The sequence below is a fragment of the Nanorana parkeri genome, unplaced genomic scaffold, assembly GCF_000935625.1.
Source record: "Nanorana parkeri isolate BGI_ZX_2015 unplaced genomic scaffold, ASM93562v1 scaffold562, whole genome shotgun sequence".
Lineage (NCBI taxonomy): Eukaryota > Metazoa > Chordata > Amphibia > Anura > Dicroglossidae > Nanorana > Nanorana parkeri.
The window spans coordinates 652,687-669,227 of NW_017306830.1; the positions used below are offsets into that span (position 1 = coordinate 652,687).

Sequence of the window (16,541 nt, forward strand, 5' to 3'; positions counted from 1 at the left end):
GAGGAGAGACAGCCAGGAGAGAGAGCGAGGAGAGACAGCCAGGAGAGCGAGGAGAGACAGCCAGGAGAGCGAGGAGAGACAGCCAGGAGAGACAGCCAGGAGAGAGAGAGGGCGAGGGAGGTTCTTTTTTTTGGTTGGTAGATCTCATGTAGCTCTTCATTTGAAAAGTAGATCTTAACACAAAAAAATTGTGGGCACCCGTTTTAGAACATAACCGAACCCAAAACAAAAACTATAGGAGTTTTCTGTTTTCAGCGTTGTGCAAGTTTGGCTGAGAATTCCTGGAACAAAATGAATTCTATATCTATTTTTTTGGGACAAATAGAGATTTCTTTAGGGCTAGTTCACACCACAATTTGGTCTGGCCCGATTTGGTGCCGGAACGCACTGGATCACATCCTGGCCGGCTCCCTGCGTTCAGGGGCGGGAGGGGGCGCAGCGGTGCACTGAAGTCAATGGCACCATAGCCATGCCTCCTGGCCGCAGTGCGATCGCCCGCACCCAAACGCATGGCACATTAATGCCTGCCTTCCAGGTCGGTGCAGTCAGAAAAAAATGCTGCATGCACTATGCTCTGGAACTCACGGCTTGTGGTGTGAGATGGCAGTTAGATCTCAGCACAGAAGATTAAAGGTAAAGTTGCATACATTGGGACCAGGGAAAATATTCATTCAAGAGGAAGTTTTCAAGTTTTAGTTATTATTAAATGTAAGTGATTTAGGGTAATGGTTATTGAGCCTATAAGATTGAGAAATTATAGATAGAACCTTCTCTGCGATCTGTCTATTATGATATGTGAACAAACATGCAACACATCACATGGCGGATCAGGACCTTTGGTTCCCAGGCCAAACTTTAACATAGAAGGGCTCTTTGACTGGACTCTGGAAGCTGTGCAGGCAAAGGGAAAAGTACTAGTATTTCACTGGGTGCTACCGGCAGCTAAACGTTTTCCCCATGGCTGCCTTACCATCCCTTGTTTTTATCTGTAAAAAATAAGTCAAGGCAACTGGACTTGCTGTATTTTTCTTCAAGACGTTTCACTGGTCATCCAACCAGCTTTCTCAATTCAGAATGACTTTGAAACAACATTCTGTTTTGTACAAGTCACTACACTACAAACATTCTGTTTTGTACAAGTCATTCTGAATTGAGAAAGCTGGTTGGATGAAACGTCTTGAAGAAAAATACAGCAAGTCCAGTTGCCTGGACTTATTTTTTACAGATATACCATGACCTGGATGAATGAGAACCTTCACAGACATCCCTTGTTTTGCACTGTGTCTCTGTGTGTAAAAAGTCATCTTGGTAGAGGCGGCAAGTAGCCTTCTGATGTCAGAGCCTCCAGCAAACAGTGAACAGCACAGTAGTGACATCACTGAATCTCTACATTTCCTAAACTAGGATTCAGAGGCAGCATTGCCTTAAGCCGGGCATACACTTTCAGATTTTTTTTTAGTTCAACTTTCGTGCTATACAGAAAAATTCTAACTGATTGCTCCGTCCATGGTAAACAGTGTGGATAGAGGAAACTCTCACTGTGGTTATTGTATTTTCACAGTCGTCCCCATCAGCTGTCAAAATACCTAAACAGTGCCTCGAATCCGATTGGATGCAAGTGCTGTTCGGCAGACCATTTTACACCCAGCTACTTAAATATATCAATCGGAAGATGTCAGGCGGACAGGGCCACCCACTGAGTGCATTTCAGTCAGTTTCAGAAATTCAGTGTACAGCCAGCTAAGGATTCACCCTGCAGTTGTACAGTTATTAGACTGGAGGCACAAAAGTACCTAGGCACCCTCACATTCCAGTTCATAGTTACATAGTATTTGAGGTTGAATAAAGACATTAGTCCATCAAGTCCAACCTATTAGGATCTCATTCTAGGAGTACCTGTACCCCTGTATATTACGGTCCCTTAAGAAATCGTCCAAAAGTTTCTTGAACAATTCCACATTATTTGCTGAAATCACCGCCTGTGGCAGTGAGTTCCAGACCCTAACTGATCTTACTGTGAAGAACCCCCTTCGCCCCTTGTGCTGGAATTTTTTTTCCACCAATTTTAGGTGATGGCCTCTAGTTTTTGTAACGGAGTTAATTTTAAACAGTTTATCGCTAATGTTGCTACCACCATTAAACATTTTGTACATGGAAATCATATCCCCCCTTAATCTCCTCACCTCTAATGTGAACATGTTTAAATTTAGTAGCCTTGTCTCGTAGCTCTGGTCCTCCATACCCCTACTTCAGGTCTACTTAAAGTCCCCGTTCACACCAGGGAGTTTGTAGTTCATAGTTGTCAGCAGGGAAAAGCTCGGCACAAGAAATCCTATTGATTTCTATAGTTCGCGTCTTAGCATAGTCTTAGCTGAGAAAAAAGCCACTCGCTGGAAAAAAGTACGAGCTTATTTTTTGGGAATATCAGCGCAATTTGGAATAGGAAAAAGAGTCACATCATGTTGATCTCACCAAAAAGAGGCTTGTGCGGAGCTTTTCCATGCTGACAAATAACTGATGGAAACACGACTTGGGCTAGGTGGTGCTTGCAAGCGTCCGTTTCCTTTTAATATATTAGTAAGGGGGGGGGTAGCTATTGCCTGCATGCCCCGCAGAGAGGTGGGATTTTGTTTGCTATTTAGCCAATTAGAGATTACACTCATCCAAAGATATTCCAGCCAGTCGGTAAGTCTTTACATGTTACATGTTGAAAGAGAACTATGAGGTGAGTGAAAATAACTCAGCCTCATAGTTTGAGCCGACATGTGAAAATGAAACCGTCACACGTTAGCTCAATAGATCGGGAAGTGAGCGAACACATAGTGACGCTCGCTCGCTCACTTCTCGATCATCTCCCTGCAGAGATCGGTGACTGTCAGTCACCACTCCCCGCAGGGATTCCCCCCCTCCCCGCTCCGAGCCTCCAGCGCTGACTAGAGGAATGGACGGGGGAGGGGGCGGGTTCAGCTGGCTCTGCCTCTAGATAGGCAGAGCCAGCTGTCAGTCACGTAGGTGGGTGGATCTCGACAGCATTGTCAGCTGCAGCGGTCTCAGTATTCAGCAAGCTGTAGCTCGCGATGTACTGAGCTTTGGGTCACTGGAGGACGCTAGTATATGTCCTCCCGTGACCCTTAAGAGAACTATGAGGAAAAACACTGACCCCATAGTTCTCTTTTAAGCTTGCCATTTAATAATAGATATTCCATCAGCCTGCGGGCTGAATGAAAAAAAAACAACAACATTCCCCATCCGTGCTAAACTGCTTATATGGACGATTCTCCTGCTGCCAGCTATTGTACACAAAAACCCGCTGCTCCAGCGGCGCCTGAATACCCGGGCAGGCGCTATTCATCAAAATATTTTTGCACCCATGCCTTCAACAAACGTTGGTTGAAAAATTGAGTGGAGGGGTGCCCACGGCACGAATTTTGGGTAGTTCATAAGGAACCAGCCAAAATTCGCTTAACGCGTGGCCAGCTTTAGAAGAGACAGAATCACACATTTTACTAATAAACACACAGAACAAATGAGTAAGTTTCAAGTATAAATCCCATCTGTCTTGTAATATCCCTTTTGGCCACTGACCAGACACTTCCTTATTAAGCAGCTGAAGAGATAAATACTCTGACCAAAAAAATATGAACACAGTAATAAAAACTTCATAGTAGAGATCAGCAAATCTATTTGCATGAACAAGGATTTGACGCAGATCACAGTCAGTTGCCCAGAGGGGGATTTATCTAGCGCGTTACTGACACACCAGGAGTCGATGTAGTGCAAATCATATCACTTTTCTTTTAGCAAAGGATTTGCAAATGTTTTTTAGTGTGTTTGCAACTTCTCCTTCTGCAATCCTGAGCAGCCGACTGATTCAAGTCAATCTTACTTTATTTGTGATGGAAAGAGTCAAACAATGAGGAGAACAGTATATAAGAACATAATCAATTATATTCAGATGACGTACACTAGGGATGCACCGATACTCATACTAGTATCGGTATTGGTGCAGAGTATTTTGGGAGTACTCGTACTCGCCCAAATGCTCCAATACCTAGCCCGATACTTGAGGTTCCGGTATCAGGAAGCCAGGCAGCGAGTCATTACACGCTGTCGGGCTTCCTGATTGGCCGGGAAGCCGACTCCATGCTCCCTTGTCACTTGTGATGAGAGTTTATGGAGCCGGCTTCCCGTCCAATCAGGAAGCTGTGCAGCGTCCAACATCTCAGTGCTGCTGATTTCCTCCATCATCTCTTAGCCACTTACGGTCTACATGTACCTGCTCCAGTGTCAGCTGGACATCATCACTCAGGACTGGCTTGCTGATGGTGACAATGGTTGACCACACCTGCACAATGTGTGTTGGCAGATGGCCATTTCTGGTTGCCCCCAGGGGGCATGAGACAAAGCAGTTATCATCCCACAACAGGAAATGCCTTTACAAGGATCTTCGTGGCACGATCACCAGTTATTCTTAATAAAAGCTGCAGATTAATAAAGACTGAAAACAACTTCATATTATATTACATCAACAAGTTTATATGGGATTTTTGTGATTGGTTATAAGTCTGACCATAACCAACTCGATAAAAGCAAGCAACTATTGTCATTTGAAGCCTCGCTTATAGCTATTAAACATATCTGCACCATTCCATAGGGGGGATTGCTCCACATCTATGACCAGTCTAACCTAGCACTCCCCATTTCTGTCTTACAAGCAGGCTGAATAGTGGATACGCATTGCAAGGTAATGGAAAATTGCTTGGGAGCTCCATGCATTGTGAGCGGTATACAACCGTTTTTTAAATCCCTAAAATAAGAGTTGGCTGTATGTGCGAGTGTTTAAAAACCATTTCCTCATCGATGAAAACCATATTTATGGTTCACTTACATTTAAACAGGTGTGACTAATTCCCCATGTGCTCTCAGTAAAGATGATGGAGCGGCAAGAAGACTGTGTGACTGATTTCTCAAGTATATGTAATCGTGTGTATATATTATATATTATTTTTTTGGTAACAATAGCCAAAGGCATATAAGTCACTCTGGGATTAGTATGTTCCAAGAATGAACTTCAACTTCTTGAAGTCGGAGAAACCTGATCCTGTCAGAATGCAGCAGAGCAGCTTTCCGCTGTTGTGTCACCTGTACAGCCACAGGAAATGTTTCAAAGGAAAGTCTATCTCTTTGGACTCTTTCTAGGGGTGAAATGTGCACACAGACCAGGAGAGACAAATCCGTGCATCTCTGCTGTACTGCAAGCCATTCGTTTGCAAATCTTTCTGCAAGGGAGATAACATTTGCCCTCTCCAGGTAATGAAGGTCAGAAGATGCCAGTTTATTTAAACATAAAAAGGTCGATGCACCATGTGAGGGCTATCCCTGACACTGGAGACGATGAGATGCTGAATGGCTGGGATAAAAGTTGAGGTCATAGGAGGGCCAGCATGAAAGTAAGGTTCTGTACTGCTACTGCCCCTTGCACAATGTGAAAGATCAATGCCCCTCATATAATGTGGATGATCATTGTCCCTTGCATGATGTGAAGTGGGTTTTGAATGTCCAGATGAACAATAAAGAGTCATCAACTTTGTTGTCCCCCTACGTGATAAACTACACCAGGGCTCAAAATTTCAAGTCCTGAGCTACTAGCCAGAAAATTTTGAGCCCTGAACTACACCACAATGGCTGCCAATTCTGCCCAGCTCTTCCCTCTCCATTTGCATTAACAGAAAAGTCTGCCAGGGACAACATCTCTGTTTCAGGAGCCCCAATTCAATTTTCATCTTGGAGGGTGGTTTAATTAGGAACTAATCTTCTGCTGACGACTGTGCTATATGGGAGGCTTATGGTGTTCTATTTCCCATTGCTAACCATTACTTGTATGCCCCCAAATGCAGAGACAAGACAGGGAAATATCTGCTGGGATGGAGGAGAAGGGGAAATCCATGGATACCCTTTGAGGCCAGTTAGTACTATTTATATCTACAATTGTAGCATAACAACCACAATGCAATTTTTTTTTGTATTATAATTAAATTTTTAGATTGTTTATGTGTGTGTTTCTATACCTTGCATGTGGCAGAATTTAAACTGAACATGATCACTCTTTGGTTTGTCATAGCTGTTAATAATGGAGGTGTGCGAAGATTCAACAAGACTTTCACTGATGTGTACTGAGTGAAATGCACTATATGAGCAAACGTTTGTGGACACCTGACCATCACCTCTTCTATATGTCCAAATGTATGTGGACACCTGACCATCACCTCTACTATTTGTCCACATGTATGTGGATGCCTCTCCAAATTACAGATTCCAGGTGTTCCAGTGGAGGACACTGTTAATGCTCCAGCATACAAAGACATTTTAGGCAATTGGTGCTCAATTCCAACCTTGTGAAAACAGTTTATGGAAGGTTTGTTTCTGTTTCAGCATGACCCTATGCATAAAGCCAGCTCCATAAAGGCAGAGTTTTATGGGGTTGCTATGTAGGAACTTGAGTGGCCTGTACAAAGCCCTGACCTCAACTCTACTGAACACCTTGGGGATGAACTGAAATGACCCCTCATTTTATGTTTCTTTGAGAAAGGGACCCTGCAGTATATATGTCTGTAGCACTCTTCTTCACATTCGATTTGTGGGAAGCAAATTACATGTCTGGAGTGCTAGTGACTTTGTATCCCTTGATCTGGCTGCTGAATCCATCCTTTTACTGCTATTCTTTCTGAGTCAATGACCCAAAACAAGTATGCAGCCGGGGATGTGTGAACACCTGATCCAGAATGAAAGTACTGAAACCTAAAAATTAGCCTAGCAGCCAGTATGGAACTAGCTTTTTTGGAGAGGGAACGCATTGGTAGCCAACCAGGGGCGGACTGGGCCGGGTGGCAATTGCCCCCCGGGCCTCTCTGATGCCATCGCGAAGGGCCGCTGCCAACCAATATACTTCTCTCAACAAAGGAAGATGGGCACAGACAACACAAATCCTAGGTGTCTGGTCAAAGCGATCAGCAGAGTTGCCTATCAGAAGCTGCCTCAGCTATAGAAAAAAGAAGGCAAGACTGCTAACAGCTATTATTTAGAGATATAAAAAGCTCTGCCATTACAAGCTTTAAAAAAATGTTTTGGTTTTAAAAGTTCTTCTTTAAACGCGTGTTCCCAATAACTGTCTCTCCGATGACTGATAGGTGGTGTCACCTGTCCACACGGTAATGGATAGTTAAAGGAGATTGCCACATTGAGAAAGCAGTGTCAATCTAATTAACTGCATAATTAGTAAGTGGCTATAACATAAACCAAGCGTGAAAACAGAACCTGTTCTTTGTCAGCTTCCTGAATGCGTCCATCTAAGCGGTAATGAGAACTGGAGAAGAAAACTGAGGAAGCACATCTGGAGACATAATGAAGGAGGGCACTACATGGAAATGAAGTGAGGTGCAAAATTAATAATGCTGTATAATACTATATCCTGAGGTATTACGGAATGTTTCTGTTCATATCAGTTCATATTACAGACACTCTCAGATACAAGACTCACCGTTACATTAACAGGCAGATCTATCGCTTCTCAGCCTTTTGGCTAAGATCAAGTGTAGTATCTGTTCTTATCAGTTGTTGGAGGGGAAAGGATGTTGCCACCCGATGGGAGAGCATTCTAGTACCCTCCGACGTAATTGGTGGGTGTCCGAGGACGGTTCGGTCCACTGCTGGTTGAGTCAGGCCCTGAGGTTACGGGTAGACCCCAGACAGTGGGAGGACCCCCGACGGCACTACCTCCTGGTATGAGCGGAGAAACACTTGGTCTGGCTGGAGGGTTGGGGGCGGCAGAAGCCTGTGGTGTTGTGCCCCCTGGGGGTGGCGTCCCAGGGGTGCTCAGAAAGTCACTTGGGTATGGGACCCCACATTGACTCACTGATCACTTGGTCACACACCACCTTGCATTTTCTGCACATCGCCTCTTGGACAGGCCTTATGGCTAGTCCGTGGCAATATTTTTGCACTCCGGCCCCTAAAGCCTGTCAGCGTGGCACACTGGCACTTTAGTATTACTTATTGCACTTAATGCACGTTAGCACGATTGGCTTTTTTAAAAAGCATTGACCCACAGATGCAGCGGGTGCAGGTTCCTTCGGGGCCTATTCCTGATGTGGGGAGGAGATTCTGTGCCCTTATATAGGGTTCTCCGTCTCCTCCCAACCCAGGAGGGGGTCTCTCTTCGGGAGAGCCCCCTGCCTAGTACTGTGAGGGACCTGTTTCGGCAGGTCCCCAAAGGATCTGGGTCCACCGACCTTCGGGTTGGTGGACCAACAGTCTCAACCCCTGTCAGGAGCCTTGCGCCCCGGGGGGTCGGGAATCTAGGTCCCTTCTTTATTGAAGGACCAAGCACCCTTGTGCACGTTTTTGTGTGCTGTGATTTCACGGTTAACTTTTTTTGTTCACAGGGGGAAGTTTGTTTTGATGCACGTCCACGGGCTTCGATTAAAAAAAAAAAAACAGGCAGATCTCCTAACAGGACACAACAGAAAGAATTGTATATATGATAACTGCAGACCAAAAAGTGGTTTCAGATGGGTTCATCAACACAAATGATGTACCCCTGCCTTAAAAAAGCTCTCAAGGCAGCAAAACACGATTGACATTACGAACCTAAAAGTATAGCTAAAGCCAAAATGCGTCAGCCCTGAAACACACACATGTAAAGCAAGTCAGCAAATGACAGCTGAGAGGCTTCTACTGCGTTACTGAATGCTGGAGATGGAAGACTTAGTCATTTGAGGGCTGTGTATATGGCTCTTAAATGACTGCACCCATTGTGCCCTGAATAATATGGGCATCAACACCTATGACACATACTGTATATCTGTCAAATTGGAAAAGCATGGATGGCTATCTGGTTAAGATTGGGCAGCTGTAGAAAAATAGACTCAGTTGAACCTGACTTGCACGTGCCCATTTTACCACCCAGAAGGCCCCATTATAATCCCTTCTACCTTCCAGTACTGTACTTGAATATTGCTTGCACTATGAATTCGGGGCAATCAGCAATAAGGTCTCTCATTTGACCTAAGTCAGCATCTTAGGAATCATCATAACAGCACCTGTACTGGTTATGTGATATGTAGTAAAGGGAATGTTAGCTGATACTATATATACTAATAAGCAGTTTGTCCTTCAGCTCAATCACAGATTCTAAAGACAAGTATCCGTCAATCTCTTCTTATGCAGAATCTATTATAGTTGTCATCAATGTCAGAGGTCTGCCCAAAGTTCAAAAAAGATCAACCAAGTTCAGCAGCAAAGCAGAACAAAAGGTGCTTTTTTTTTTTTTCCTTCGGTGTAACGTGTAAACTGCAGATTATTAAATGTTTTCAATACCCTCAAGGTGAAGGCACATAACCGGGAACATCAAACAAGTGACCTGGAATCCTGCCTTCACAGAGATGGGCTCCAGAAGAAGGGGGAGCAGGCCCTACAGGGCATACAGAAGCTTGGTTTGAAATGCTGAGCACAGAGATGAGAGACAAAATAGAAAAGCCAACAGAAACTTGGTAGCTGCAGTTGGCAAAAGGTGCCAAAAGATGAAATGGAACATGCCGAATACAATACACGAGGTGGAGGGTAATCATGTGATTAAAGAAAGGGGAATACAGTACAAGCTCCAGTGGAATTATATAGAAATAATAGATCTGATCTACCCGGAAAAACCAATTATAAACCTGTATGTTAAGTGAGTAATTAAGTTCCTGTGGAGATTTGCCAGGCTACTCTAGCTACCTTCCCCGTATCCAACGGCCAATCTTTATAACATTCAGAAAGTCTCATTTCGTAGACGTTTGATAGCTGTTTTTGGACTGAATCACCCACTAGCTTCTCATATCTCTCACCTACTTCAGTAACATAATGGCCTCATCAAAGTACCTAGCTCTGCCTTCAGCTGCAGCCATTGTAAAGCCAACCATAAAGTCTCTCAACCTGCTGCATTCTCTGTAATGGAACTCACCCCAACAGGTAGATCAAGTCCTCATTCACAGTTACAATGTAGGTTCGTTTAGCGATTCCTGCGTCAGGAACTTTTTATTTCCTGCAGCAGGAATCCCATGTGTGCCAATAACAAGCTGGCAAGTTAATGATCGTGTGACATCGGCCGCGTTTGAAAGTGGCAGAATATGGACACGCCGCATGTAATTGTATGCATTATTATTGCATGCGGTTAGGAATCAATCACTATACCTTGACACATCGATAGTGATTTTATAGGGGCTAAGACTGTGTAAAATGTATGCCTGGGGGAAAAAAGTATCAGTATATCTCTGAAATACATGGGCAAGCTGGCTATACACTGCTCAGATTTGAGCCATAGATGACCCTGTCAACCATATTCAAATATAATCTTCACCGAATTTTGTCAGCAGAACAGCGCTTGTATCCAATCCATATATTCAGCAGACAATAGTTTAGGTATTCAGAATACAATAGCCCAGCGGCAGAGATTGCCCTATCTATGCTGCTTAGAGTCTAAGGGGAAATCAAGCCGTTTTTTTTCTCGTTCAGCCTGCAGGTCTGAAGGCTGGTCCACACCTAGGTGATTTATCGCGCGGATTTACCCCCCACGATTTCGCACAAAACAGAGATTTGCATGCAGGTCAATTTATCCCGTTCACCCCTTTGCTTTGTGTTTTGCGCAGCTGAAATCGCATAATGCGCAAAAAGGTGCAGGAGCAATTTTCGGGCGGCTGTCGCGAGGTTTGGGTCTCAAAGACATCTCTATGCATTGAAAACTGTGCGGGTTTTCAAAGCAAAATCGCGCAAAGATGCGCGTCAACAGCTCACCACCGCAATCGCATAAGTGTTAACCGAGCCTGAATGAGAAAAAATGTCAGGTTCATGACCAATTTAAAAATGCCGTAAGTCCAAAATAAACACCTGTTCATCCTGCTAGAAATTCAGTGAGCTCCTAGTTCCCTTTAGTGAGCCGACAACAGGCCCTATGCTGCACTGAAATCCCATGCAGTAGTGTTGACAGCCCTGCTGGACTACAGAACACCTGCCATGCTCCTCCTAAGTATTAGGAACTTACAGAATTTCTGACACAAGCTACAGGTTTTTATGTGTACATGAATTATTTTAAAGAGAAAAAAACATGGGGAAAAATGTGCATATATTGTTGAGATATGCTAAATATTTTTTGCTTGGGTCTAGTCTAGATCAGGAGCAGATATTTCTCTGTTGGAGTCTCTGAGAAATATAAAAAGCATCCAACCAAACTAGAAATATCAGTTTTGGAATAAATATACATCTACATTTTAATTTTGTTGTGCATTCTTATTACAATCTTTATAGTGTTTTATACGTAAAATAAAAGTGAGAATCCACTCCACTATAGTTATGACCAGTTAACCGTCCATGAAATAAAAGATACATTTTGGATTGATTGACCTTTTATAGATTTCTTTTCTTTTTCTGGCAACCCTAAAAGGTAATTTTCACTATCAGTGAGAAAATGAGAATCCATTTTACCTTAGCTATAGTTGGATTGGTGGGGACCACCATACAGCACTTGCCCATCCTCTGAAGTTTCACAGGATTCTAATTGGCAGATGAACTGCTTCTTTAAACCAAGAGGGTCTACGCGGATTTTTTTTTTCCCAGTGTTGATTCTACGTGAGCTGAACCAAGTGAAGAAAGTGTTTGTCTAGACGACTCTGAAGACACCGGAGGGTCTGTAATGCCCAGCTTACCAATGAACACCTTTTAAGGCTTTTCTGACCAGCTGGTGTCTATTGGCATAGCTAAATCATGGCTTGGAAGCTCACTAAGCTGTCCTTGCCACATTCCAGAAGAGACAGCAGATGGAAGATGATCACAGCACACCCTTAGTTTTATAAGTACTTGAACAGTTTGCATTCAAAAGAACATGGGACACACCTTATACACTAAATAGCTTTCATTTGTATCATCTCAAATGACCCTGAAACTGCAGCTGCACAAAAATAGACCAGTGGGGTCCATGGTTCCAGCACTGACCTATTAGAGCCCACTAAAAAAAATGTCTTCACACACTGGAGCATGAAACTAAGATAGCACCGAAAATGATCAGGTCATCAAAGTCTTTAGACCCATCCAAAAGCAGTGAAAAAAATTGTGGTTAATATGGTTGCAATTAAATATGTAACACTTAAATGTTATTTGAGTAGACGTTTATAATTTTCAGGACTGGCATGTTGGTAATTTCTTCTTTTTTTAGGGATATTTAAAGCGACTCCCTGAACAATTTTACTCGCGACCTGGAGTTGCTCCTTAGTACACTAACCCATAAGTATTCCTCCAATAATTATTTTGTTGCAGGAATCATTATAGAAAAAAATGAACACACAATTAATCATTATAGAGAAATAAATGTACAATTATCATGACATGATTAATGAATGTTCAATAAACTAATTTCATCTGTCAATGTTTCTTTTGGAAGAAGATTAATACATTTATCAATAGAAGATGAAATACTCACTAGTCAGCGAAAAATCTGGCAACGTCACTGTGCTCAGTGTCATCTTTGTGCTCTATAAGCTGGGTGAGGGCATCTTCCATGTAAGTCGGGACATGCCTCTGTGCTGTAGAAAAGAAAAGATTATATTACTAACCTTCTGCCCTATTAGAACCTTAGGCTACTTGCACACATGCTTATATCAATGGTGGGAAGCATAGATCAGGGAAGACTTGCCTCTGCCAGCTCAGTAAGAGCCTAAATAAAAAAGTATTAAACACATACAACGTGTGTCAGCGTGATATGAACTCTCACAGACCAATATAATGGGCTGATATTTCCAGTATAGGATATCTCATGCTGCCAGGATAGAGAAGGTCAAAAGATAATGAAAGGCACAGGGTTCGAAAACAAGGCTGGAGAACTACATGGCCAAAGGTGTATAGACAACCCACCAAATTAATAAGCTCACCTGTTTCCAGTAAAGTTAACGCTTAAGTACACATTTTAGATGTTGTAAGAACAGTTTGGGAAAGGCCATTTTCAGTTCTAGCATGACTGTGCCCCTGAGCAAAAAGACAACTCTATAAAGACATGGTTTGAAGAGCTTGGTGTGGGGGAACTCGAGTGACCTGCACAGAGCCCTGACCTAAACCCTACTGAACACCTTTGGAATGTGAGCCAGAACTTCACATCCCAAATCAGTACCTGACCTCACGAATGCCCTTTTGGTTGAATTGGCACACATCTGAACACTACAGAGTCTTCTCAAAACAGTGAAGGCAGTTTTAGCTGCAAAAAGAGGGGGAGGACTCAATTTTAATGATAATGGTTTTGGAATGCAAAGTCCAACAACCCCATACAGATGTGAGGTTCAGGTTTCCACAAACATTTTGACATATGGAGGTTGATTTACTACAGACAAATAGGCTGTTCACTTTACAAGGAAATTTCCCTTTAGCTTAGTGAATAAGACGAAGCTCTGTTGACTTCCATCCTCCAAGCAAGCAAAAATAGTATTCTGACTCCGATCGTTGTGATAGCGAAATATATCCCTTGCTGAGACCTCTATGCCTGGCCTGTATAAGCAGATATACTCACTGCGGACAATCCTCGTCAGATAGCTGAACTCGTCAATACCGATTCATTCAAAAGAGGTGTTTATTCTTTACATCAGGATTACAGCAGATGATAGGAACAGCAGTTGAATGGTTATAGTATTGTGCGGTCAGAAAATGATACCTTTCCTCCGTACTCCGTGCAGATTACCTGTGTGTCCTTGTTACATGTGGCTTTCAACTGTGCCCATGACACAGGAAGTACTGCACACAGGAAGAAGGGTGGGGCTACACTAGGGGGAAATACATCGTCACATGAGGAATAATTACAGAAAACATGTTTGTTACAACAAAAGGCCACTAGATGGCAGCATAGGATAACACATGGATTTAGCTATGAGAAAATAGTTAGGCAAATCACACTATATAAATTCTAACCTATATAACAATGCTAATATTAACTGAGGCTATGCATCTCATATTCTATGCCCCTGTTGGGGCGGCACAAATAGTGTTTCTTTTTGTTTTTCTAGCACATGATTGGGTATTCTTTACAAGGTGAATTTTCACCGCATTCAATAAGCTAAAGGAAAATTATCTTGCAGAGTATTTGCCTTTAGTAAATCAACCCCATAGTGTAATATCAAATGGCTCCCTGGTCTGCAGTGACACAAGGACTCCAAAAAAAGGTTTCTTTGCAAACTCTTATAGAGCAAGTTATAGTGATCTCCCTTTCATCTTTAATTATGTTACTGTAAAGGTCTGGTACTCGGCACTAAACTCTTGCTCTCCAGCATGCTTTTGCTCTGGTAGTGTTGGGTAATCCCTGTGGTCTTCTTTGGTACCAGCACCTTCAATCTAAAAGCAGCAAAGCAGGGTTCAGGGACCACAAGTGACCCGAACTCCAAGAGAACAAGACCTTTCCAGCAAAAAAGGATGCAGGAGAGGAGAGCTAAAACTTGGGACCGGCTACTTCAATCTAAAAGCAGCAAAGCAGGGTTCAGGTACCACAAGTGACCCGGACAGGAAGAGAATATAGAGAACCAGACATTTACAGCAAAAAAAAAAGATGAAGAAGAGCTAAAACTACCTTCAGCCATACACCTGCCAAACATCTGGCATAGAAACATTACCTGGAGATCCCATTTCAAAAACTAGTTATCTGATTACAGCTTTATTTACTTGCATGGTTCTCATATTTTCAATGATCAAACAATTTCAGCTCTGCAAGAGGGCAATAACAATGCTTCAGGCAGTTGGAGGAGCTCATTATCACACAGCGAGATATTTGAACTTCTTCTATACCATTGTTGGGAAATCTCACTGCGATTGGGTTCAAATACTTCATTCATCTGCCTGGAAACGCAAAACATTCAACTGCTACCTGCCATTTCAACGTTTGTCGCACGTTCTTTGGGGCGTTTTGGTCTCGCGTTTCCATTGGGATACAGCCAAGTAGCCCTCAGAAACCCGCGTTTGTTTTACCGTGAATCGCGGTACAAACGCGCATATTCAATACGCCTAGGTGTGAACCCAGCCTACATGTACCTTTTCAGGCGTAGGCCGCTTTGTAGCGCGTTCAGACGGGCTGAAATACGGAAAGGTGTGAACCATACCCATAGAAAACAATGGGATTTTCAAGTTTGTACGTTTTGTAGAGCGTTCATAGAGCGTTGAACGCGCAACAAAACGTAAAAGGTGTGAACAGGGCCTAACTGTCCTAACTAACTTGGCACTTTTTTATTGCTTGTAAAAGAAATTCTGAAATTCTCCTTTCTCAATTTTGGCTGCGATTATCCCATTAGATATTGAGTTGCAATGACCTGAACACCGTTACTTTAATCATAGGCACCCGGCATAATATACAGGCTCTGGCACCTGTTATTTTTGTCATATTATAGCATCCATTTGTTTATATTAGAGTTCCTGCTCCCCCTCCAGTCCGTGGCCTTCAATGCCTCACAGCACCCAGTACCACCTGCACTGCAAACCAATGGCAAGTATCAGTTACTAAGCTAAGTGACCTACATATTTTCCTGACCTCCAAGCCCTTCCTCTGCTGTTGTAAATTACAGAGGTGAGCCAATTCCCTTACAGCAAGCCGAGCGAGTAAATCAACTGGAGACGCTTAAGAGGAAGAAATAATATTTAGATTTTCCTTTCTGAGCTCTGTGTTCTTTAAGGCTTCAATAATGCACCGTTAATGGTATTAACCCCGCACCTGAAATCAATATAAAAGGGCCGTTTAATCTAAAAATAAGAAAAAAACTTACATATTTTGTCTTAGATTAATTTCTTTTCTGCATTTTTTTTGATTACAAAGTATTTTTAGGTACTGATTATGCACAAATGTAGACTTTTCCTTCTATTGATTAAAGTAAGTGATCAAATTAATACAGAATTCAGGAGCCAGTCTGTCTAATCCAGGAGCCAGCAGGATTTTGTTTTAGAAGCCAGCTCCATTAACATCAACTAGAGCAGTGTTTCTCAACCTGTGTAACCTGGGGACCCACATTTGTCCTTGGTCATTTAGTCGCGACACAAGTTGCACAGCAATGGAACGCACAGCATTGCGGTATTGCACTTTCCGGTGCGGGTGATCGAACTGTGGGTGGGAGGTGTGTTTGGGGTGCCATTCAAAAGATCCACCCAGTCTCCATACATTACGAGAACTGGAGTTGATCCTCAGCCTGTGGGGTGCTGTACTGTGACAGAGCTCCATCCATATGTGCATTGCTTGTACAACTCCCTTTGCGTGCCCTGTAGGTAGCCAGAATGTGACATCACTCTGGTCCAGGACATGTGAGGGAGCTGTAAGTATAGATGTAGCTCCCTCACGGCCATAGCCCCAGCCCATCCCACCTCAAGCTGACACTCGGCGCCGGGCAGCATATTTTGAATGGCTGTTTGGCGCAAGAACTGACAGTGCTGTGCTAGGGGGAGGCTGATGAGCTTTTCGCCTTGAAAAGTGGAAGTCACGCCGCGACCCACTGAACATG

At 43.1% G+C, this 16,541-nt stretch overlaps 1 protein-coding gene across 1 annotated transcript in view; it reads right to left on the reverse strand.

Moving 5' to 3' along the window:
* CUNH11orf49 (chromosome unknown C11orf49 homolog) overlaps window positions 1-16,541 on the reverse strand; it is a 102,007-nt gene that overhangs the window by 56,136 nt on the left and 29,330 nt on the right. Inside the window, exon 2 of the mRNA XM_018562142.1 lies at window positions 12,509-12,611. Coding sequence (XP_018417644.1) covers window positions 12,509-12,611 — 103 coding nt within the window. The remainder of the gene's footprint in view (window positions 1-12,508; window positions 12,612-16,541) is intronic.